At 30.8% G+C, this 25,319-nt stretch overlaps 2 protein-coding genes across 4 annotated transcripts in view; both read right to left on the reverse strand.

Moving 5' to 3' along the window:
• Nucleotides 1–6,608, reverse strand: part of LOC126773548 (integrin alpha-PS1) — a 68,332-nt gene extending 61,724 nt beyond the window's left edge. For both annotated transcript variants that reach the window (XM_050494481.1, XM_050494480.1), the window contains exon 1: nucleotides 6,176–6,608. In XM_050494481.1, coding sequence (XP_050350438.1) covers nucleotides 6,176–6,351 — 176 coding nt within the window. In that variant the 5' untranslated portion in view covers nucleotides 6,352–6,608. The remainder of the gene's footprint in view (nucleotides 1–6,175) is intronic.
• A 936-nt stretch (nucleotides 6,609–7,544) lies between these two features.
• On the reverse strand, nucleotides 7,545–16,283 carry LOC126773560 (uncharacterized). 2 transcript variants are annotated; one of them, XM_050494508.1, is made up of 8 exons: nucleotides 16,123–16,283; nucleotides 14,489–14,663; nucleotides 13,366–13,455; nucleotides 11,461–11,670; nucleotides 9,512–9,781; nucleotides 9,078–9,420; nucleotides 8,742–8,998; nucleotides 7,545–8,459 (listed from the first exon to the last, which is right to left on the reverse strand). In XM_050494508.1, the coding sequence occupies exons 2-8, from the start codon at nucleotides 14,636–14,638 to the stop codon at nucleotides 8,127–8,129; spliced, it is 1,653 nt and encodes a 550-aa protein (XP_050350465.1). In that variant the 5' UTR covers nucleotides 14,639–14,663; nucleotides 16,123–16,283; the 3' UTR covers nucleotides 7,545–8,126. The 2 variants fall into 2 exon arrangements, with proteins under 2 accessions (XP_050350465.1, XP_050350466.1); XM_050494509.1 differs by lacking the exons at nucleotides 13,366–13,455; nucleotides 14,489–14,663; nucleotides 16,123–16,283 and adding an exon at nucleotides 11,782–11,937.
• Nucleotides 16,284–25,319: the final 9,036 nt, after the last annotated feature.

A 25,319-nucleotide genomic window follows, 5' to 3' on the forward strand; every position in this document is an offset into this window, starting at 1 on the left:
GGAATTTGTGAATCAATAAAACCAGCAATAATATTACCAGCATGAGTGCGACTAGTGCTTCAAGTTTTTTTTTTTTTATAAATAAAAAATTATGTTTTTTTATATATAAAAATTATAAGACTAATTTTTTAAATTATATGTACACTTATTTTATTTTTTTATGGGATACTAATCAAAAAATTATTAAACCCTATTACACTGCGTAAAGTTAAGAAAAAAATATTCTCACCAACGTGGAATTTATTATACGTATCCTTGAGCTAAACAAACAGAGGGCAGCACCGTCGCCAAATATGATATCATAGGGATTATCACTATTTATCTGGCGAGATAACCGGGTAAATTAACACGGGCGCCATGTCTCAATGCTCTATCGCACTGTATTTATAAAGGTCTTTGCGTGCTTGTAGCGATTAAAAATACGTCTCTATAATTTATAGTTATATAGTAATACCATAACAATTTATTAAAAATAATTAGCAACGAGTATATGCTACAGCTGCTTCGGCAGCTAGGCAATAAGAGAGGCAATAAGGCACACACAATATATTTTTATTAAGATCATTTGGCGCGGCTTCTAGTCTACATTATTTGCTACAAAAAGCTTAACAGGTCCGTCAGTATGAGCAAACCACTGTGACCTTGTCGCTAACGAAGGCTACAACCGTACAAGGCTGGCACACAAAACAAAATAAAACGACAACGCAAAGACCTGCTACAAAAAATATACTAATAAAACGAACGATGTTCGAAGCGAGTGCGACGGACCGAAAATTTTACTCTTTTATCTTTTGGCCGTGATTTTTTAACATGTTACTTAAATTATAACCAAAGATGAATATTAGAATATCTGCCATATTACAACAGCTAATAACAGAAAATAAATAATTTGAAATATATGTTCAAATATTGTAATTGTCTTTGTCCAAATCTATTTCATTTAAAAGTTATTTTAAAAAATCAGAAATTTTAATCAATTAGAAATAATGAATAATTAGTATATCATGCGTTGATGTGAGGTTGTTTTAACTTTTTTTGACAAATATAATTTTACAGTATCAAATAAATTCGGTCAACCATGTAGAATATTTAAATTTATTTTCACCTATTAAATATTAAATTAACGTAAATTAAAAAAAAAAACACATTTCTGTTAAATTTACCAATTAGTAAATTTAAAATGTATTATTGTAATGTATAACTTGAAAATATTATAATAATATCTATATTTATGCATCTGTGATTTGTCAAAAAACAAAATGGCGATTGGCGGAAGATTATTGACAGCTATGTAGAGCATGAGCAGATGTGGTGCGAATTGGGTTACACTGATATGATATCGTTATTTACCAGCGATATTTCTATCCCATGGATAACGAGCTATTTGCAATACGTTTACATACGATATGTACTAAATAGTATTATAGGGGTGATCGACTGCCTCGTTGGTCTAGTGGCTTGATATAAGGCCGCAGACCTGGTCCTGGGTTCAATTCCCAATATCGTCGAATAATATTGTCGTATAATAGTCGGGCCAATAAAAAGTTATTGGGTTTTTTCTGTCAGAAAAATTCTCAGTAGCAGCCCGGAGTCTGGAAGTTGGAAGTGTGTACACTCCCGTGCCTCGGAAAGCACGTAATGCCGTTGGTCCTGCGCCTGAACTCTTTCCGGTCGTGTCGGATTGCCGTCCCATCGGATTATGAGAGTTAAGGAATAGAGAGTGCACCTGTGTTTGCGCTCACACTTGTGCACTATAATATCTCCTGCGTAGTTGGCTAATCTCTCTTGAGATTGGCCGCCGTGGCCGAAATCGGTCTGGAGGACATTATTATTATTATAGGGGTGATCTATAAAAAGTTATTTTACCTATTATATACTATAATTATTTACATAATAAGCGTATTATTTATCTCTAAATCCAACTTACAATGATGAATAATAACAGAGAACATCTTTTACTAACTCATATTGTAACTCATACTTTCATAAGATGCAAATCTAAAAGGCGCAGCCTTTTACTTATAGGTGTAGATAATATTAAAAAGTATTCAATATGTGTCGCGCGAGACGACAACATTGATACAAACTATGTAATAATCATTTCACGATTGATTTATTAAACAGGCATCGGTCTGTATATTGAGCGCATTCTGCATACTAACGTTCCGAGTCAATAGGTCGATTTAAATGGAAATAAAATACCGCTGCGTGTAACATTATAAAAAATAATAACTTGAAAGTTTTATCAAACCTGATATTTTATCTATTTATCATACTTACCTATCAAACATTTAAATTATTATTCGTAGTGTTAGTAATTGCTAAAAAATTAAACAGCCTATAAATAAGAGCTATATACATATAAAAATCCGGTCCATGCTTACAAGTTACATTACAGTCGGTGGAACCTAAAACAAGTTAAGCCGAGCGCCTAGGAAGCCGTAGGCGGATCCAGTTATCCCTAATTTAAACATCGCTCTTGAACTAATACTTTCAAAATATATAAATGCTAAATATCTGTTATCTACGCAGTATTTAGGACGAATATTACATAAATAATAATCGAAAAACGCCTTGGGCTTATCGTTAATGTTTTACTGCATTATTTTAATAAAAAAAAACTGTACATTAATTATAGCTTATCGGATATCAACTGTGAAATTATAAAAAAACCTGACAACGTTTCTTTTTTTTTATATACTTAATTTTAACAACGTTCTCTTAAGGTATTTTAGCACTACAGGCTATAGTGGGTTTATTTAACTATGCATTCAGTGAATCGTGTCGACTCGTTCATTGAATTCGTCGCGTAAATTATAGGGTCCTAAGAACATTCGTTTACGACAGAGTACGTCCCGCTGGGCATGACGTGTGAACATTTTAATTGGAAAGAATCACTCATTGGGGGACAACCCTAAAACCAGAAATAAACGCACTGAATACAACAAAAATGTGGCTTATTTACGTAAACGGAATCGTTGTTTTTTCTTAAAATTTATACGTACAATATTTGTGTTTTATAATTCATCTACTGCTCAACGATTAAAAAATAATATAGATTTTTTTTAAGAACACAATGTCTTTAAAATATAAGATATATATCTATAAACATATTTATAAAATCTTCAAGTATATTATACCAAACACAGACACTGGTGTGAAGGAAATTGAATTAAACTTATTTTTATATGCCGTGTTTGCATCTAATATGATAGAATAATTATCTTATTGTGTTCATATACCTATGTATCGCCTAAGTTATTGTATCCAGATTTGCGAACTAAATAAAACAAATAATCATTTAATGATTAAACATGAAGCTCAACTTTTGAAATATCCATTCTTAGAAAAAATAATATGTATAACTGCGAATAACGGGACATACAAATATAGGCATCAGTTCAATAAACAATTTTACGAGTCTGTGTCAATTTTTCAACAAATGGCTTTATTTGTGAACACACTCATAGTAGGTAATACTCCCACATGCTTCTTACGAGTTTCTTAACATGTGTAAAATATAAAACAAGCCATGTTAGCTCTGTTACATTTTTTGTTTTTGTTCAAAAGTGAATATTGTTTTTTTGTGTAAGTACATTTTTTTAAATTAAGTTAAAATAAAAACAATCGAGCTAATATATACTATCTAGCGCATATTAGAAAAACCAATGTACAGATTCATATAGATCAAAAATATATGATTGATTCGTTCAAACATTACAGTGACAAATCAAATCCTTATCAAACCTCTTTACAGACGTTTAAATAGTGTCACCATATCATTCGTTTATTTACTGAAAGATTGTGACTGACATAATGACAGCTATGTCCTATGAGACCTTATACATTGAAGCCATCGTCACACATTGTATAAAAAAGATGAAACTTTTTACCTAATATAATAATTTATCAACCATACAGTCCTTGAACATTATTCGTAATATTTAGAAAACAAGTGACTTAATAATTAATGTCCGCGTTCACTTTTTTCACACAGTGCAAACCTTCAGAGAGGTACCTGGTTCTCTTTGGGAGGTTATATTGGATTCTTACCCACTAAATCACTAAAATCTAGTTTACGGCAGCTAATATCTTATTTACTTTGATTACTTTTAGTAATAAATTTCAAGATCTAATTTAAGATTATATAAAACACTATTTTGTAAATTAATACAATTACCCACGGTAGTTTTACATAATATTAACAAACATAGTATTGTCTGCGCCACCCAGACGGCGAAAACCATTGGATACTTTCCAACATGCTAGTCATCTATTTATCTTAAGAAACGGTAAGTTGTCTAGTACTAAGCGTGATTCACTCACACATAAGACTATATAATATTAACATTAGTATTTTAATTCGATTTATAAGGGATCGCATTAAACTCAGAGACAAATTAAATATAACTTCTAACATAAATATAATCATTATATACTTTAAATTAAATTTTTACATTGATACTGGATGCTTAAGTTACTACTACTACTAGTCAGACAGACAGACAGACACACACAGACACACACACACACACATCACACTCACACATCTTGATAATGATATAATCAAATACTCACAGAATGCTATTCTTCTTAGTAAACTAACCCTAAGTAACTAACTAACCCTAATACCTAGTAGGTAGCTATACATATTGTAAAAATTATTTGCAGTTAGTTGATTTCAATAAATTCTTTCTTTCTCAATTTTCGTTAATAAAACTGTTTTCCGAACCGGTGGTCGTTTCTAATTTGATTATCAATTAGTAAGTGTAATGCTTCTATGTTAAAGTATTTTGATTTGATTTGTTATTCGAGGAGCTAGTAACGTGCTCATTTTTATAACAGTCCTGAAAAAATAGATACGGTTTCGGCAAAATTAATTATTTTAGCGCATTTTGAGCCCCATCCATATATGACTTATTACGAGTGCTAAAGAAAAATAAAAATAGCAATAATATAATGGCTTGTTCTACATTTCTCTTGCAATATTTGTATCCAAAACTGTCGACTGCGGCATTAAAATATTTATTTAGAGGCATAAAGACCTATTTTCTAGTTATAGAAGATGATGCCAAGTGCAACAAGCCAACTCAGACTGAAAAGATTACAGGATTCCATTGCCAATAAATTTTATATATTGTACATTCTTTAATAATTGCATAGTTGATACAATTTATTTCATTCCTAATTCAAAATTATAAACAGCCGTTTCGTGACCCCCCCCCCCTTCCACAAAACGGCTGTTTATAATTTTGCATCCATACAATATGAAAATTTTACTTTTAAATATGTTGCTTTTAGAGACTTTTATTTATAAAATGTTACTAATGAATTTAATTTCCATTGAAAACGTAAATAATTTTTCATAATTTAAAATTCGACTTAAAACATCAAAAAAAAAACGCTTTAGCGCTTTGCAGAAACATTAAATATGACTCCAAGTAACTTTAGTTAATAATTAACCTTATAATACATATATAACATAACAAAAGTGAATAGTTTTACTCAAATTATTTCCAAAAAAATTCAAGAAATATTTTATTTACCGTAGAAAAAAAATATTTTTATTAATCGATAAATTATTAATAATTCTTATCCTTCTATCTCTATATTTAAATATTATGCCTTCTGTTAACACATTCTAAGTTTAACTTTCACTTGCGTAAATGTTACTTATGCAATCTTTGAAGATAAGATAGCGAAGGGTTGCTAACCTTAGAGCCGTTGTATTGAACTCATTTAGTTAATTAGATGTACTATTGCAACTAGCGCTTTGGCTAATAGTCTAGCGAAACGCAAAACTATCATTAAACTGTATTTATAAGCGACACAATCTTCAAGATAAAAAATTAAAAACTTGAAATGATGGTATTGAATAAAAGCTGTAAAAACTAATTATTATTTATTGAATTCGTAACAAAAATTTGCTTTATGAAAAAATATCATAATACTTTCACGCATTTTAATTTAATATACCGTCTCTTCGATCGTATCGACAACTCTACATTCCGATAACGGCAAAGTCTGATAGGCCGATATCAAACTTAAAAGATATTGTTCTTATTGTATTAGCATTCACAGAAACTGAGAAACGATATCGAACACATGTAAGGAAGCGACCTTCACACATGACATCATAGTGACTTATTATTCAAGATTAAGTTTCTATACTCACCAACTTTTTGTTTTGTTATTAACATCGATGGTAAGATGTTCAGCGACAGAAAATCCAAAATACGAGCCGGGCTCGCCAAACTTTATCACAGGAATCCTCGGTTCTAAGTTGAAACTTGTGACACAATGTAATATGCACAACAATAAAACACTGCTTCTAGTATTTTTTGTAGCCATCGTTGCGTTCGTAATTCTATCGTATTGTAAATCGTGTTATCGCACTAATTCACAATTTATCAGTTATTATTTGGCACATCGCGATTTTCGTATAAACACAGTACGCCGCACGGGCGATGAGACCCCCAGCGTGTTGGCCGTTCGCCGGTCGAATATTCCCGCTTAACTTAACTCGTATTTCTGTTGACTCTACTCTACGTAGACATAACAAGGCCTACACTACGTTAATACGTATACTACGCGCGAGCCGAACGTCATCCGCTGGAGGCAACTGAACTCATAAAACTGTAAAGGTTGCATTGTTCAGCGCCATCTAGTGCCGACGTAGAAATCACTTGGTCCGAAGTAAGCTGACATCTATACGGTAAGTTCGACTCTACTCAATTCGAAATTAGTCGTGCTATATTTAGTACGTGCAATAATACATAGATGTCTTATGAGTTAATAATAAATTTAATATATGACAAATTTCAATTGAAATACTTTATTTACGGGTTGAAACGCAAATGTTAGTGATAAAGTAAAAGAAAAAAACAATTATCATATAAACTTTTGATTAACAATACAAATTAAAGATTTTATTTTGTTGAAAATTATATTAAATAGTTATTATAGCTCTTATTAAAAGCATATCTCTCACTCAACATGTAATGCTTTTCGAGACAGTCACAAACAATTTTCATTACTTTGTTTTTTTTTTTGTTTTGGTGGTAATAAAAATTTAACTTATCCTAAAATTTAATGTATTTTTTTCAATAAATGAATATAATAATAGTCGTTTATTTTAAACTAACTTAAAAATATATATTAAAGTTTATAGCGCTACAATCGTTTTGCATACGGCTGGAAAACTAAATGAAGTGAAATGATTGGCGTTTATAATAAAATATAATTGATCGATGATTTGGATTTAATTACAGTGGATCATTTTCATGATACCTGATTTCCTGATGGTGCTTGGTGGTTATCTATTAGCGCATATTCGTACATCTTTTGCTATGCTGTTATCTGTTCAAAATTATGAAATGAAATTTATGGAAAAATAAATTAATAATAATTCTATGTTTCCTTTATAAAATATTTAATTATTATTTTTACTACAGTGCACATGCTTAACAAGGTGTAACAAGTGAACTCTCTGGCATGGTTCTTGGATATAATTCATGATATTTTGGTATTAATAAAACAATACATAAATTCATTTGACTTTATTGAAAAAAAAACGCTTTTTAAAACAATCAATAAGAAAATAACAAAAATATTATTGACAAATAACTGTTATAGGAGCAACATTGAAATTTTCATATTATACAAAGGTGGGTAATGGGTATAGTCTTTTACTTTACTCTCTCTGAATTAACATTGTCAACATTAATAATAGGTCATATAAAAGGAATATTATTTTATTTAAAATTCCAAAAATAAAAAGCAACCACGAATCAGGTGGATACAAATTATTTAGGAATTACGAGTAATATTTCATAAGTACCAATGCTTGTATAGACATTCATTCATAGGAATCTCTAATTCTTCAAAGCCATTGATGTCAGTCCTTATAACCATTATGCAATACAGCCGAGATAAATCTACAACCGAATTGACCGAAGTAATCGTACAATAACATTCATCTTCTTTTGGTTGTAAACTCGTACTAAATCGGTTAATATTTGACGGAAATTCTTCACGCCAAGTGGGTATTTTTGGTATTACATTACAAATCTGTGACGGTAATACCATCACGTGCATTGTAATACCATTCAGGTTTCGTAGACTGTTTAGGGTAGAGGATGGAAAGTAAGCTCAGTTTGTGAGTGGGCAAACAACAAGTTGAGTTGGGAGTCCAAACCAACATTGTACATTTTCAATAATTTGGCAACGGCTTCTCCCGGTTCCTTGCGTACAAGTGCTGTACCAGATACTTTCATAAGGTGTACTTCTGAATCAACGGAACCTCCACCTGTCGTAGCCAGTTTTACGTGACATGTGACATCGACTTGGATATATTTCTCAACGGCTTTTCCTCGCTTTCCTGGCACATCAACGTATTTTGTTCTCTCTTCAATTTGTGGTAAATCAGCGCGAAAAACGCTAGCCTCGCCAATCTGACCCTAAGGTAAAAGAACGAAATTAGTTTAGTAGATTTTTAAATAACAAATAAATATTTTTCATTTTATCATAACAAAGACGGATACATGGCTTCAGTCCAAAATCAAATTAGAAATAATGTTCTTCTGCCAAAACAAATATATAAACTGTTCTTAGCTGATAAACGTATGAGATAAACAGATTTGCAATTTACACTGCGCATATCCATCACAGCAATCTATTAATACTCTGGCATCTAACCAAAAACATGTAAAATATGCATTTCGTAACTATTTAATACTTACTCCATTTCCTGTGATAGTAAACTTCATGTCAGGATGAACAGCACGTGGTTCCATTCCAAGCCCTTCAGGATGAGAGTCGGACCAAAAATAGTTTTCTGGTGCATTCAGTGTGTCAGGTTTGAAAGTGATACGTTTCCCATATCCCATGCCAACTGACTGCAATAATAGGCTGCGGCCTTCGAATAAGTGGCGACGGCTGTTAGCTGGTCTCACTCGGTAATGAAATCCGGGGACAATTCGTGGATCCACGTATGTACCTATAAAAAAAAATGAAATAAATATTTATACCAGACAATAAATCAATTATGTATAATTATTATATTTTTTTAAACTTACCAATAACGGGATGTTCGTATCTCTCAAGACCTACAACGGAATACTGGCATGGAATGTCGTTGATATCGCATCCATTGACGGTAATTCTTCTAGATGAAGGCTTTATACCAGATTTAAGCTCGTAACCTTTCTTGAGTTGCTTAATACCAATAGCAACATTAACAACTCTTGAAACAACTGCATTTCCTCGTCCTTTCTTAAGAACGGCAACGCCAGTGACTGGCACCAATTTTGTAATTCCATCGTTTTCATACCATTCCACTTTACATAATGTATTAATCTTTACTTTTTTTTCAATAGATCCATCTTCAGAAATTTTTTGCTCCAGCTCAATTTGATTTTTCTATAAAAAATAAGATAAAATATATTTTTCCTGTTTCTATATCCACAGTTGGTTAGTCATGTAAGTATAACTGTTAAAACAAACAAAATACCTGTTGTTGTATTATTTCCAATATTCCCTGCGGCTCATGGTTAGCATCATAAATAGTGAATTTGTCACCAGCAGAAACTGCTTCAATTTCAAAAACAAATCCTTCTGGTCGAGAATCGGTCCAAAAGTAATTGCTATTATCATTTAAAGTTGAGTCCACGGGTTCAAAAGTCATCCGCCGAGCAAATCCACGTCCGATCGATTGCAGAGTAAGGGCCTTGCCTCCAAACAAGTACCTTGGCTTCAAAGATAGGGGCTGGGCGTCCAAAGTCTGAAAAATTTAAACAGATGATTTATACATTGCGCCTAAGAAGGGTGAAAACTTGTGTATATTTATTTTATCACAGAATATATAATATATTGAATATCGTAAAGAATATTTTGAAGATTATTATCTTCACGAGCAATTCTCTTGTAAACATTACTTGTTAAAATTCTATTTAATGCACATGATTAAATGTAGGGTTAGATAAATTTTATATACTTAAAGTTATGTTAATAATTCAATTATACGAGTGTGTCCTTTAAATTTATGGAGAAAAGTATGAAAAATAATGGCATGGAGCCCTTATGAATGATACTTATGGTTTACCTATAACATGCCGCCAGCCAAAATGTCAGTCTGACCTGTCGGATGTCAGCGAGCGTTCTTGAAGATTGTATTGTGAGCGCCTCTCTGGGCGTAGGTCTGAAAAACTGGACGATCCACATACCATCGCCTACAACGGCACACAACTAGTGGCAAACACGCGCAAGTCAACAGTGTTGGTCGTTGATGATATTTTCATTCTGTAAATTTCAGCAACGGACACTGCTACTCACTGTCTATCACCCCGCTAACCTAATGTAACCCAATTTACTTGAACTGCTGAAATGAGCTAGTAGTTTAATTCAATTGAATTCGGACTCACTATAAGATTTGTTTTAAATATAAATACAAACGTTATATGTCACTACAACAGCATCTTTTAACATTTTTGTGTAAGGTTGACACAACATTAATTAATTTTGAAAAACATTAAAATGTTAAACATTATCCTAGTTATGTAAGAAAATTATTTTTAAATAATAATAATAACTTCATTGTTAAAGTTAAAAGATCAATTTAAAAATAATAACTCGCACATGACAACCTTACTTTTTATTGTGTAACAAAGATTGAAAATAAAATCCATAGTAACGTTTTTGTTTGTGATCATATGATATGAAACTTTGCGTAAATTCTTTATTATATAATGTTGTATTAATCGTTATGAACATTTACCAATATTTTTAATAATAACGGTTAAATACATTAGGATTGTTGTCGCTTGTTTCATGAATATTCTTGCAAGTTTTCATCGGAAAACAAACTCACCATCCAGCTGATTTCTGAAAAATTAGTCTTGCAAAAACATTCTACATATAATCACAAGAAGACTTAATATTTACAACATGAATATCGACCAAAAAATAAAAAAAAACTCACATCGTTAAAAAATATGAAATCCCTGGACCACAATGTTTTGTTAAAAGATAGCCGTCTAATAAAGTCCTGAATTCAATTTAAGCAGATTCTAATTTTAACCAGCCATTTCTTTCGCAATTTAGTAAATAATTTTGCCCTTAAGTAAAATGGATCTTCTGAGTTTTCCTGATGGTTTCGAGCCGAAAAGCATCACAATGATGGTACAAAAGCTGATTCTTATAAACTATCGACGAATCGATGAAGCCACATTGAACAAAACAGGCTTAAGAAATGTTGCTATGAAATATGCAAGAAAACATTGTAGATTTCTCTGTATATCATTCTTGAAAATTTAAAATGAAATGTGGAAGATTGCTTTTCTAATGTGAATAGAGCAATCATCAACACTTCTTATTTAAACCTCATTCAAAGCGACGAATTCTTAACCTGGCAACGATTTGTGATGAGCATTCTTAATAATTTATTCGAATTTCTCGTCTCACCTGCATGGGTCTAATTTTGTATCTGAAGCCGGTTCTGACTCGAGGATCGATGTAGACTCCGATGACCGGCATTTCATGGGCTGCCGGAGCAGGGACTCGGTAAATGGCGGGAACATCTCCAAGTGTACTAGCATCCAACAAAACCTCCTTTTCATGTGCACTCTCTGACCATAAAGACCACGAAGGCTTCGTTGCTTGTTCAGTTTGATCCTATAAAGACAAGCAAAGAGATTAAAGTAATTCACAGTTTATATTCAGTAAAAGTATTATCTAATATGACCCAAAGTTTTCTTATTTTATGAGGAAAATCCTTAATTTTACCTCAATAAATTCTATACCGAAACACTCGAAGCAGCTGCAGTCACATTCATTACAGTTTAAGGTTTTAAGCATTGTATATTTTCAATTATTTATTGCCAAGTAGAGTATGTGACTATTCCGCTAGCCGCTCCCAAAGAGAATAAAGGAAGTTAAATATATCCCCTGTTATACCTATATCTATTAAACATAACTTGGCAGAGTATGATATAATATAAGACAATGTTATTAGAAAAACTTGGCAAGTAAAATTCAAAAAAATAATTACAGCAATTTTCAAAAGTACTTATGACGTACGTGTTTGAAAAAAAAAGAATTTTATTATAATCAAATGTTTCATAAAGGCCATTCGTGAATGATTGTGTAGGTGCTTATTCAATTTGATATTGCAAATTGAAAAAAAAACAACAATAATAACTGTTTGCGCATCTAAGTAATCAACTTCAATTGACTCAATTGCTGCGATTTATATCGAACAAAGTCCACCCAAAAGAATGCTCAGTCTATTTTTATATTTCCTGTCAATAGTTTTTTCAGCCACGTACATATATAACTAACGTAACCTACGCAAATGCTTTTTAAAACTGTAACGAAAAGATTGTGCCGCTATCCTTAATATATGACTGTTAAAAGTGTAAATAAACAAAAGTTTATATAATATTTAAAAAAAAAAAGACTTTTTTAAATGAAAAAAATTATAAGCTGACTCACAAATTTGCCTGCTATAGCAAATACTACAAGCGAAAAACTTATAATCGGGTATACAAAAGACATATAAAGAATAGTTTATACAAAATGCCATCTTTTTTTATAAGGAGGTTTTATGAAGTTGGACTAAAAGTGAATTACTTTGTATTTCTAAAGTAACAAATATATTAAAACAGACCACAAAACTAGCTGTACATTAGGTTATGTTATTGACCTTACTCTGTGAATAATAGGACAGTGAAGCTCAACAAATTCTGAATCAATAAGAAGCCAAGAATTGGAAAATGTCTGGATGAAAATAGCGTACAATTAAATGAATACTTAGCGGCTTATATAACCTAAACGATTTATTGTGTATTGTAGACACGCAGGGTGGGACTCTTACGTAAATAGAAACATAACTGAAAATCAAGGTGCGGTTGTTCATGTTTTACTGTGTTAAGATTGATTAACGTAATATATAAAAACATTATATTATAAAAGGCGTTAAATAAACGAAAGTGAATTTTTGAAAGTGAAATTTTTGAAATTATTAACGTGTTACTATTGAACCGGACAATATAATATTTACGTATAAAATATGTATCAGTAAGTTTTATTCTATACGTAAAATTGTATATGCTAACGTTCATTTTATGCAAACTTTACTTCGAAGGGTTCATTTGCTGTAATTAGTTTAGGTTTAGTTTACTTTATATCAAAATAATATATTTACAATGAAACATATGATATACAAAAGAAAATTAAGTAGAACAATCAATCTCTGCAGACCTATTTGCATTTCGGAATGGCAAACTGCTTTATGCGAAACTATATTTTTTTAAGCATAAATACTCTTTAAACTAATTACAGTTATTTAATATATTATTAAATACTTACATAGGTATCCAATTCTGGAAAGGCTTCCTCGCCGTCGCTTTCATATTCACAAGAGTTTTGTTTACAGTTTTTTGGTGTACCTTCCGGCTCCTAAGGAATAAGGTTAATATAAATTGAAAATCTCTTATCTGTACTAGATGACCTAATTAATATACGGACAACAATCTTGGTTAAGCGATAAATAAAGTAGTAAAGATGTCATGTCATGAGACGAATCTGAGCTAATCTTTACAGATAACGGTCATTTACGATATCGAAAGGAGGTCAGATAAAATAAACACACAATAGCCCTGGACTCTGTTGAAAGGAGACATTTTATTAATTCTAGTAATGTCACAAAAATAGTTTCGACTTCCTATACTCAATATTCCATTATATTCGATTACTTTGGCACATGAAGGGCAAGTACGAGGTCAGTGTGGCCTTAGTTTATTTGCTCAGCTTAATATAACTGTTAAAGTTCATCTTACGTTTCATTTAAATTTTAATGCAGGATTAATATATATATACTAATATATATAATATGTACATATATTTTTAATATTATTTTTTGATTTACTTTCTTATATTTACACCGAAGCTTAGACTGTGTCTAAGCTTTTCAATATTTTTTCAGTATTATCTTAATATCATAAATTCTAAATATTTTTTTTTAAATATTCGTACATAGACTATAAGACAACAATTCTTTCAATATACGAAACTCTACTGACACATCTTATTAATTACTTATAGCTTTTTTTTTAAACAAGGTTACCTATTATATAAAACCGTTTCAATTCATTCTCATTGATTGCTTCTCTCATTATCTTGAACAATATTACTACAATACGGTACGTGATATATGTACTGATTAAAAAGATAAATAATCAATTTCATTGATAATTACATCTTATTTTAAATTCATAAGTATCTGGAAACACGTTTCTAATCTTCCTTGTCTAAAATTAAATAGTATTGTATATTTAAATAAATACGTCTAACAATAATAACTTCCTTCCTAATATTATTAATAACCAGTTTTGAAATATATATATATACATATATTAATTTTATAAGTTATCCTAAAAATAGTAAAATTTATGTGATTTTTACAAATGGCAATTTATGAAAGTATTTATACCTGAGCTGAACGTAAAGTCTCGACCAACGCTTGCTCCTCGTCCAAAGCGGTAGAAGTACCAGCGAGACGGGCGCGGGTAAGGTTCCATAGGCGACGTAATGCTAACGGAGTTTCCTCTACTTGCAATTCCATTACTGGGCTGGACATCATCTTGGTTGCTTAATTAATTTTCTACCTGACAATAAAAATAATACCTTTAAAACATCGTTTATGTCGGGTACCCTAAAGTAAAAACTAAATTTAGAAAATAATATGCAACTTATGCCTTAGATAATTAAAAACAATCTTATCTGATTTAAAGTGAAATCTGTTCAAAATATTTTAATAACTGTGAATAAAAATATTAATCACTAAAGAAACAAATTGTTTATGATTTCCTTGACATTTTCATTGTAAAATGTAATCAAATTAATTCAACTTCAACAGTTTATATTAAATTGATTGAATTCGTTTCATTTGGAGGGTTTATTTTGGGAAGATAAGTGTCTTAAATGATTAATAAATAAATAAAAATACGCTTTACAGTTCCGACACTTAAAACTATTATGAAATATGAATGAGGAAGCTATATTCTAGAAGATAACGAAATACGTTTAAATTATGCACACATATAAAACTGTAACGCGGTCATGTTCAAAAATATTTTTAGAAAATATCGACGAAAAGTTTTTGGATTTTAATGAATTTTTTTTGGAATAAATCAACAGGGTAATTTTAGGCCACTAATTAGGAACCCAGGAAATTTATACGTCTAGTAAAAATATACAATAGTTTGGCCAATTGTTACAACGAGGATATTCATATATGAGTCACAAATTTCGCTTCGATAAATTAAGGTTTTCAAATGCATATTTATTGCATTAATATTTACAGAATAAGAATCAATCAATAAGTTTGTGACTACCCAATCTCTAGTCAAGGGTAAATCATATTTAAACAGCTGCACGACGCAAGTGTCTCTTCAGTTCAAATTCAACGGAAACTTGTCCGGGTTCGATACCTGTTAAAAACGTTTCCCTTTTCTAAGAAAAGACTTGTTTTATCACTATGCAACGGACAAAAAAAAAGTTTAGTTTGTATGGATACCGCATAGAAACGGGTCAGGCCTTATACGGTATTATAATGAAACACGATTAGATCTTTTTTTTTCTGATGAAAGTACATCCAAACCTGTAACTTTTATATTTTTTATAGATGATTCTGGTTAAATACCAAATAAAAATGTAAATAAAATTTTAGTAAAAATACATTTGTAATTAGGAAAATGGAATAAATACCTAAACATAAGCATTTAATTTTCTATTCCGTGCAATAAGGATTTTATTATTTGTAATAAAGTTCATTTAAAACGGTAGATGATTTCTAAATCTATTTATACACAATAATAAACGTGAGAAAGTAAATGCTTAATCCAATAGCTACTAGTCACACGGGGCGGCCAAGAGAAAGCGCTTGCTTGCTTATGCATCTATGTCAGCCATTTGCTGCGCTTACCACAGTATAACTTTATTTACCAGAACATTCTGTACGCAATCTTACCACTTAATTACTTACAAAATTATTTTTACATTTTCCTATTATTAATGTTTTTCATGCGCTTATATTAATCTTAATCTATCAGTATAAGTTCTTACCTCGACGAAATCAAAATTCAGATAAATGCTCTCGATATAATCGAAACAAGGTTCAATAGAAATATCTGTAATACAAAATATTGTCACAAATGCGAACGTTTCACACGATGAGACTCAGCAAACGGATAGAAGCGCAGTTTGAACACGACTGAGGGTTAACGCAGCGAGTGAGGTATTTTAAACTTGAGTAATCGGTCCTCCCCAGCCTGAGTGTGAAAAAGACAGACCTATGTACAGAAAAGAGAGGGTCGAAGTAGCACGCAGGGTCCGCGTGCTCCACCAGACACTTACACACACAGATAGAGAAGTTACGCATGCGTTCCAACTTCCAGCTATTGATACGTCTCAAAACGTCGAGGTCGACGTCACTGTCCTCCTTTCAGTGCGAAGTTCAGACGAGGGTGCTCGGTACTAACTTGTTTGTTTCTTAATTTACAGGATATTGATAATTTTACATGAGCTTAGTTATATTCCATAATGCTAAAACATGAAAATTATACTAATGATGAGAAAAAAAATGAGAGTATATAAATTCTTTCCAAGATATTTAATTTACTGCTATGAAAATTTATTATTTTCACCATATTAAGACATATTCGTAACAGTAGTTGAACATGATTTAACTAAAATGATAAATACGGAACTCGAAGAAATAAGTCTATTAAAATTAAGATAAATCAATAAGTAGATAAATATAAAATTATAGTCTCGAATGTTTATAAAATAAAAGCTTTTCAAAATCACGTATTAACTGATACAGCTTGCTTCACATGTTAGTAACGTTGCCTTCGATGTTGAAATGCATAATCGCAAGCAAGCAAATATAACTGTGATGCAGCGACGCCAACGCACATTTAAAATAAGATTTTGTGCAACCCTATCACACTGAAATACCGACAAGTGAATGCACTCAGTTTAATTATATTTAAGTCCTTAAACAGCTTTTTATTGTCGTTTCATTGTAGTTCTTGGGCAAAATTATAAAGAATCTTTTGATATCAATTATGCATTCAATATACATATTAGTTTAATGGGAAAATTGATAGCAACCACTTTATTTTAGCAAACACTTATAAATGGATTTAAATTAGAAGATTATAATAATTGTTATAGAAAATCTAAAATGTAGATAAGATACACTTAAACGGGTTAAGTTTGCTGATAACTTTTCACCAGACATTTGTAGCTTAGGTCAATCTATTCTAGAAAATTATCAGTGTATTGATACTGATTTTCCGTTACAAGAACAGTTACCACGATTAAAGTACAGGAAGTGCACTGACATAAAAATATACTAAGTTTATAAAGTGTTCAATCTTCATTCTGATAATAACTAAATGCGAATATTCAAACTGTTTGAAAAAAATAAGTAAAAAATAATAAGAGTAATTAACACAAAATACTCTATATTAATTAATAATAAGATTTAAGACGAACAACATTTATTACATAATTTTGTGAACTTAAATTGTTTTCATAACCTGTGTCGCTATGACTAATAATAATATAACAGACTTTCCGCACCTAAATGGAATTTATTTTTTTGATATCGTGGAAAGCAAACAATTGTTTTAATAAGTAAGGTTTTTACAGTCGATATCCTGTTTTGTAAAACAATTAATACTGAAGTACTTATAGATTAAGTAATACTAGAATTGAACTTTACTTTTCGTTAAGAATGGATGTGTCATATATCTTGAGGTTCAATAATTAGGCCTATCGATTTAATATATTTATAACAGTATCAAAATTATCTTACTAATATTTCATAATTGATTTCAGAGCACTTCAGTTATCTTTTCAATATTGTTTGTTAAAAAGATATTTATTTGTAAGTACGATTTCGAAAAAGCAGAATATAACAGTACAATATAAGATATATTATTAAAATTTACTCATCAATAATAAATTTACTCAATTATAAGTAATTTTTTTCGCTTACTTACCTATCTCCAGTCATACTTAGTTACTCCCTTCATTGTCATCCTTCACACAGTCAATTTATTTTTTTGTCTTTCTCTTAGAGCTATTATTGTTCATGCCTGTTACTTTTCTTATAATAACCTCAAATAAAACAGTCTATCTGCGGCTATTCTATCTAAGCGGCTGGTCTATCTCACCTAGCTGTTTAGGTTTATGTTAACCCGAATAAAAACGCCCGCGTCAACCGAATAAAACTTCTATTTGTAGCAATGATTATATGAAACCTTACTCGAAATATTCTTGAACTGAAACGATTCATTCTATAGTAAATTATCGGTATATATATATATTTTCAGAGCTTTTGCCATGGAAACCAGACAACTGATACTGAGACTGATCTTTTGTAAATACATACTTATATAGATAATTACACCCAGACTCAGGACAAACAGACATGTTCATGCACACAAATGTCTGTCCTGGGTGGGAATCGAACCCACAACCTTCGGCGTGAAAGGGCAGGTACCTAGCAACCACGCCAAACGGCTCGTCGAATTTGATATAAACTACTTTATTTTTATATAAACTACTTTATTTATTATTTTGTGTTCCTATTTTAAACTATATTGATATATAACCTTTGACAAAAATTTGATAAAAATTCCGACGGCGATTATCTTCCTACTCACGTGAAATGTTATGATGCAAATATGTAGTCAATTTGAAAATCACAGAAGAAATCGTATCATCATACAGAAACAATGGTCGACTTAAAAGAGAACATGGATCAAATTTCTGTTATATGATGATTACAGGCATAGCCATAACATTCGAAGAAAAGGAAGAAGTGTTTAATAAACACACGTTAGATTACTTCAATGCTTTATGTATGATTAGACAATGATAATATTGTGAGACGAAAATGCAATCATTTTTCCATGATAAGCGGCACCCGAAACTATATGCTTACTTTGGAAATAAAGATAATTAATTATATAAAAAGTCCAATTAGTCCAACTTGAAAAGTCCAATTATTTCACTTTGTGGTGGGGCCTTATGCAATCTCGTCTGGGTAGGTACCCACTCATCTGATATTCTATCGCAAAACAACAGTACTTAGTATTGTCGGTTTCCAGTTTAAAGGGTGGGCGAGCAAAGCAACTACAGACCTGAGATACATAACATCTTAGTTACCATTGTTGGTGGCACATTGGCGAAGGGATCTTTAATATTTCTTAGTGCCAATGACTATGGACGATGGTGACGACAGACCTTAAGTTGGCCCATTTGCCCGTCTGCCTACCTATTCATTAAAAAACAACCTAAAATATAAAATTGAAATATTAATCTGGAGGTTCAGAATAAATGCTACTTATAGTTAACAAAAATAAAACATGACAGCTTTAAATTTACTTCGTACTTAGGTACTTACTTATGTTAGAAATACTTATTTATGTACTTCATTTAATATATTTAATAATTACATATTTCTATATTATATTTCATTTAATAAAAATATAATCGGTTTCAGAACGTCATTGGTATTGTTTGGTAAAAAAAAGGTTAAAAAATAGTTTTTCCCGCGCATATATAAAAAACAGAGAACTGAACGATTGTCATCGAATTAACAATATATGATATTTTGTTATAATTAAATTTAAAATATCTCATAAGTTATTATATTAAAGATATTAAAATTTATTACTTCTACTGGTGTATTTATTATCAGAAGTGGGATAATTTTCTTTTAAACAATGCATCGTTCTAAACGATCACGCTCACGATCACGCAGTCATTCTGAGAAAAGAAGAAGACAATTTGACGAAGACATTAATAGTACTACAATACAACAATAGAAGACACTCAAGAAAAAAGAAAAGTAAATCAAAGAATAGAAACCATTCAACACGTTATTCGACTACCCATTGTGAAAGAAATAGAACTGGAACACTAAGCCCAGTACAGAGAAGTGATAACACATGTCACGAAGAAAGAACAAAAGATTCAGCGACCGGACGCGTTTGTATTAATTTGACTGAAAACAGTTCTGCAACCAGACAAGATGGCGTTGAAAGGGGAGCGAACTATTCTGCGACCGGACGAGATCTTGTGACTCCGAGGCTACATACTGCGACCGGACGAGATATTGCAGTTTCAAGAGTTTATTCTGCGACCGGACGAGATAACGATAACGATAAGGGTTCAAAGAAAGAAACGTTCGACAAACGAATGAGGGTAGGTGATTGTTTAGATGAATATTTCTATGATAAAAATAATTTATTAAATGCACGTAATATTTTTGGTAAGAAGGCGGTAGATTGCATTATACACGGTATAGATGATCGTTCAATAAGTGCTGGTGAGTCGGCCGCGCGTTTTGCAGAGCCTGAAGACTTGTTGAAATTTCTTAAAGACGTTTGTAAAGAACAAATATATTCTAGTAAATATGAAATGATATTAATTGTAAATGGTGTACACTGTAAACAAATTGTAACAGTTTTTATATAACTGAAGAATTTGCTTTGTTACAAAATATTAAACTTTTAAATATTTATTTATATTTTTTGAACATCTTTAAGAAAATATGCATTATAACAAAGTATGATTGTGAATTACATAATTGGATTTGAAATTTTAAAATTATATTTTTGAAATTTGGAACATAATTTTAGTTAAAAAGATGAATATAGAAAATATGAATATTAAAAAAAAATGTAAGATGATTGATGTAAAGATGAATTATTTGTTGTTGGGAAGTTTCACACGGTCACAATATGTGATGAGGGGTGAGGTGCTAACCTTACGACTAATATGTCGTGGTTGGGAAGTCTCACACGGTCGCAATTTGTGATGAGGGGTGAGGTGCTAACCTTTGTAGTCAATGCTCGCATAATCATTAATGAGGAGTGTGGTGCCAAGTTATCAATAGTGGAGGAAGAGTAAGTTTGAGGACAAACTTAATGGTCAGAATGGCCGAATGTTAGAAATACTTATTTATTAATATATTTAATAATTACATATTTCTATATTGTATTTCATTTAATAAAAATATAATCGGTTTCAGAACGTCATTGGTATTGTTTGGTAAAAAAAAGGTTACAAAAATAGTTTTTCCCGCGCATATATAAAAAACAGAGAACTGAACGATTGTCATCGTATTAACAATATATGATATTTTGTTAAAATTAAATTTAAAATATCTCATAAGTTATTATATTAAAGATATTAAAATTTATTACTTCTACTGGTGTATTTATTACTTATTATAATCAGCCGTCATTTGTTCAAAATAAATTTGTACCTGAAACAACTGTAAACAGTTTTAAACCAAATTTCAAAAGATTAAATGAATATAAAAACCGTTTTAGAATATGCATTCTAAATTCTACCATTAAGAGCGCTATATCTAAACACAGTCCAGCAATGCAGTAGTTACTTTTTTCTACTAAAAATATCTTATATTAAGTATTTTTTGTTAACATTATTATTTACGACCACAAATAAAATTCTTACACTTGTCAAGGGAAGCCAGGTATGTATTTTTTTAAGTAGGCGTCCATACGAGGCCTTCCCAGGTAAACGATTTAGCTGGTTACATTAATAAGAAAAAAAATTAAATGACAGGAAACATTCCTTTAAACGTTTCTATATCTATGGTTGTATTCCAGCAGATGTATACATTTGTTTAATATTATTTTTAAAATAGCTTGATTTAAGTTGGATTTCCATAGCTAAATTATCGAACTGGTGATGATAAAATGTATCATTGTAATAGAGGTTAGGTATAGACATCTCCATATCATATCTGCATATTATTCATATATTTATATTACAAATATAACCTCGAAAAACGTGTCATTTAAAATTTTGCTATAATACATATCTATAATCTCTTATTATATATCTAACATGAAATATATAAAGTATAAATTTCATGTTAGATTTCAACTCGTAAACATTGCACATAGTTACATAACGTTTGTGTAATTCCGTCGCATTTATGTATAGTTAGTAAAGCATGATAGCAATATGCTTATCCGTGACATTCGATTGTTTCTAGTTCTTACGATTACTGAACCGTATAAAATGTATTGACTCTTGGCAACATAATCTTTATGGTACATCGTTCCGTAACATAAGCTTTAATGATATATCGTTTCTTTTCGGAATAATATATTACTCCGATATACGCCTGATTAATTAGTCTGCTTCAACTTTTAAAACGCCGTTTCCCTTGTTCGATTAGATGTTAAGTGTTACCGATGAAAATGCCCGCATATTCAGTAAAAAATCTTGTGATAATAATTTTTACAGTATTTTGAAAAGGGGAGAAATTGATGAATATCTAGTTTTGATTGTAGATTAACGTGTGTTTTAAGTTTTTTCGATAACGATTTCTGAGAAAATAGGTTTTTGTTACATAAAACAAGTCGGTGGACAGTCAAATGGGCCACTTTATGTTAGGTCACCATTACCCTTAAACATTGGCGCTGTAAGAAATATAAATCATTTCTTACAACCTCAATGTGCCACCAACCTTGGGAATTTAAGATGTTATGTCACTTGTGCCTGTTGTTACACTGGCATATTCAACCTTCAAACCGGAACACGACAATACTAAGCATTGCTGTTTGGCAGTAGAATGTGTGTTGAATGGTACCTAAAAATGGTACCGTGGTAAAATTTAATTCAATACTTGCAGATTTCGTTAAGATATTTTCCTTCAAAGCCGAGGAAGCCGAGCCGTGAATTTAGCAAACATATTTTTTAAATTATGTAAAATAATAAATAAGCGAACATCGTAGGTATTATAAAAATACAAATTACCAGGAGAAAAAAGTTTGAAGGATATACCTTTACTTTGAAGTTTCTTAATATTTTAAATTAATGAATGCAAGCAAACTGAATTATAGCATGTTTATAACCAATAAAAAATACATATTTTAAAAATACAACCTAAAAATAAATTAATATTTCATCATAGTTCACTGTCCTATTGACGATAAAGATATTCTAAGACATAAGTAATATAAAAATTAAATTAAAAAAAGTTATTAGTCAGTGTCACGTTTTACTGTTATTCAAATATTTACTTAAGCACGGATCTAAATACCAACGGATAACTCCGATTTCTAGTAGAGGACTGCTGTCCAAATGTCCGTAGGTACTTTACAAAGAGAAAAATATTTTTATAGAACATTTTTATGACTGTTTGACAAAATCATAACTAGATACACTTCGATAGCGCGCTGTTTAGAATCTCAATTCACAATTAACTTTCACTGGCTCTGTAGCGTAACATGTCTTAATTATGTTTACAAAATTATATCTTACGATACAATTTAATTCTTTAAGCGATTATTACAAAATTAATTTATTTGTTGGTAGGCCTTTGCAAGCCCGTCTGGGTAGTTAAAACTCATCATTTATTCTATCGCTAGGCAGCACTACTTAAAATTGTATTGTTCCTGTTTTAAAGGTGAGTGAGTGACAGGTACAGAAGACTAAATTCATAGTTCCCAAGGTTGGTGGCGCTAGGCGATGTATGGAATGTCCGGGCGTTGGTCACTACGACCACTTACAACTCGGTGACCCATTTTCTAGTCCGCCTACCAATTGTAAGGAAATAATTTTTTTTTTGTTTAATACGAATTCACATTAATTACAATACTAACTCCCTGATTATAATATTGTATGTTAATGTAACGGCCCTTCTGATTATAGAACTGATATTAATTTTATAAGTAAATACTGAGTAAATTAAATAGATACGGAATGTATAATGATAACTTAGTAAATTTTTTAAATAAATTACTACGCAGACACTAGTCTGAAATACCTAATACTTACTAGACTAGTATATATCTAATATATAATATAACAGGTTTCATAATGCAGCTACTCAACGCTGTTCTAGATTTTTAGTTAGTCTTTAGCAAATTTACACATTCCAAAATATTCAACACGAGATATTTTCGGTACATTTATCAACAACGATTATTGTGTTGATGGATTTGTAGATGTACGCCGTACATGCATACCTATAAACGTGTAAATCGATTCTCCTCCTAGCCCGCGCTATCGTAGTTATTGTAAAAATAGCTCAGAACACACGAAACAACTAGTTTTAATATAAATCAAGCGACTCGGTTAGCGATGCTCCCTTACAATATCTATTACATTTATCAATGATAAATATAATAAAAAGTTTTTTACATATAACAATTATTTAAGTATTTAATTTCCCTAAACTATAAGTTTGTAAGGGGTCATTAAACTTCGAGAACTATATAAATAATTCAAGGCTCAAAAAGTCAAAAATTCTAGATTGATAGATACGACCGTCTTGTAAGTTGCTTCTTTCTTTATTCATTCATATTTTCCATCTACTGTTGTTAATGAAAAATACTCTGACAAATTATCCATTTGATATAGATAAATCCAATACTCCTGTTATTTAAATCGATAGGTATTTATTTCAATTATTCTAGACTAGTGGAAGACTAACACTTTAAAAGGTAGACAGATAAGGCATACTATGAATCACACGGTAAGTTTATCTTTAATTATACGTGGAACCCTAACTTTATAATTGTAATTAATTATGGCTTTATGTAAATAACCAAACATTTTTCCTTTACATTATTTATTTTAATAACAAAAAAGTATTTCCCAATATAAAAATTTTATAGATATCAACTTTATGGACTTTTTACAATAATATTGTTTATACGAGTATAAAACAGATATCAACCCGGACTTAGGCAGATTTCAATGCAGCTAATGATAAATACTAGTAGTTGTAATATACACTTTCTTTGAATAAACATAACAATATGATTACTTTGTCGTTATGAATGTGTATTCGTGTGACACGTGTACGTTAAACATGCAATGTCTTGTCATATCAAGTTCAAGCATTAGATTACGCATTATTTATGTATTTACGTATCGAATTAAAAAAACCAGTATCTACGGAAAGTATGTACGATTATACTATATATACATATATTTAAATTCCAGTCTTCCAGAATTTAAATGATTTCGGAGTGAGGGTAATTACAAATACAAGGGATGTAACACAATCTAGTATTACAGATCAAATTGTTGGGAGTGCAATAAGTTGCGCTACTTCTTGCAGTACTGGAGTCTATGAGATGACCACTTATAATAAGGAGGATGGCCACTTGCAAGTTTTCCTTCGACTAAAATAAAAAAAAAGTACATAGGTATCAATACATCATAACAGTTAACACTTTTATTATTGTAATTTA

This window comes from Nymphalis io, chromosome 15, assembly GCF_905147045.1.
Source record: "Nymphalis io chromosome 15, ilAglIoxx1.1, whole genome shotgun sequence".
NCBI lineage: Eukaryota > Metazoa > Arthropoda > Insecta > Lepidoptera > Nymphalidae > Nymphalis > Nymphalis io.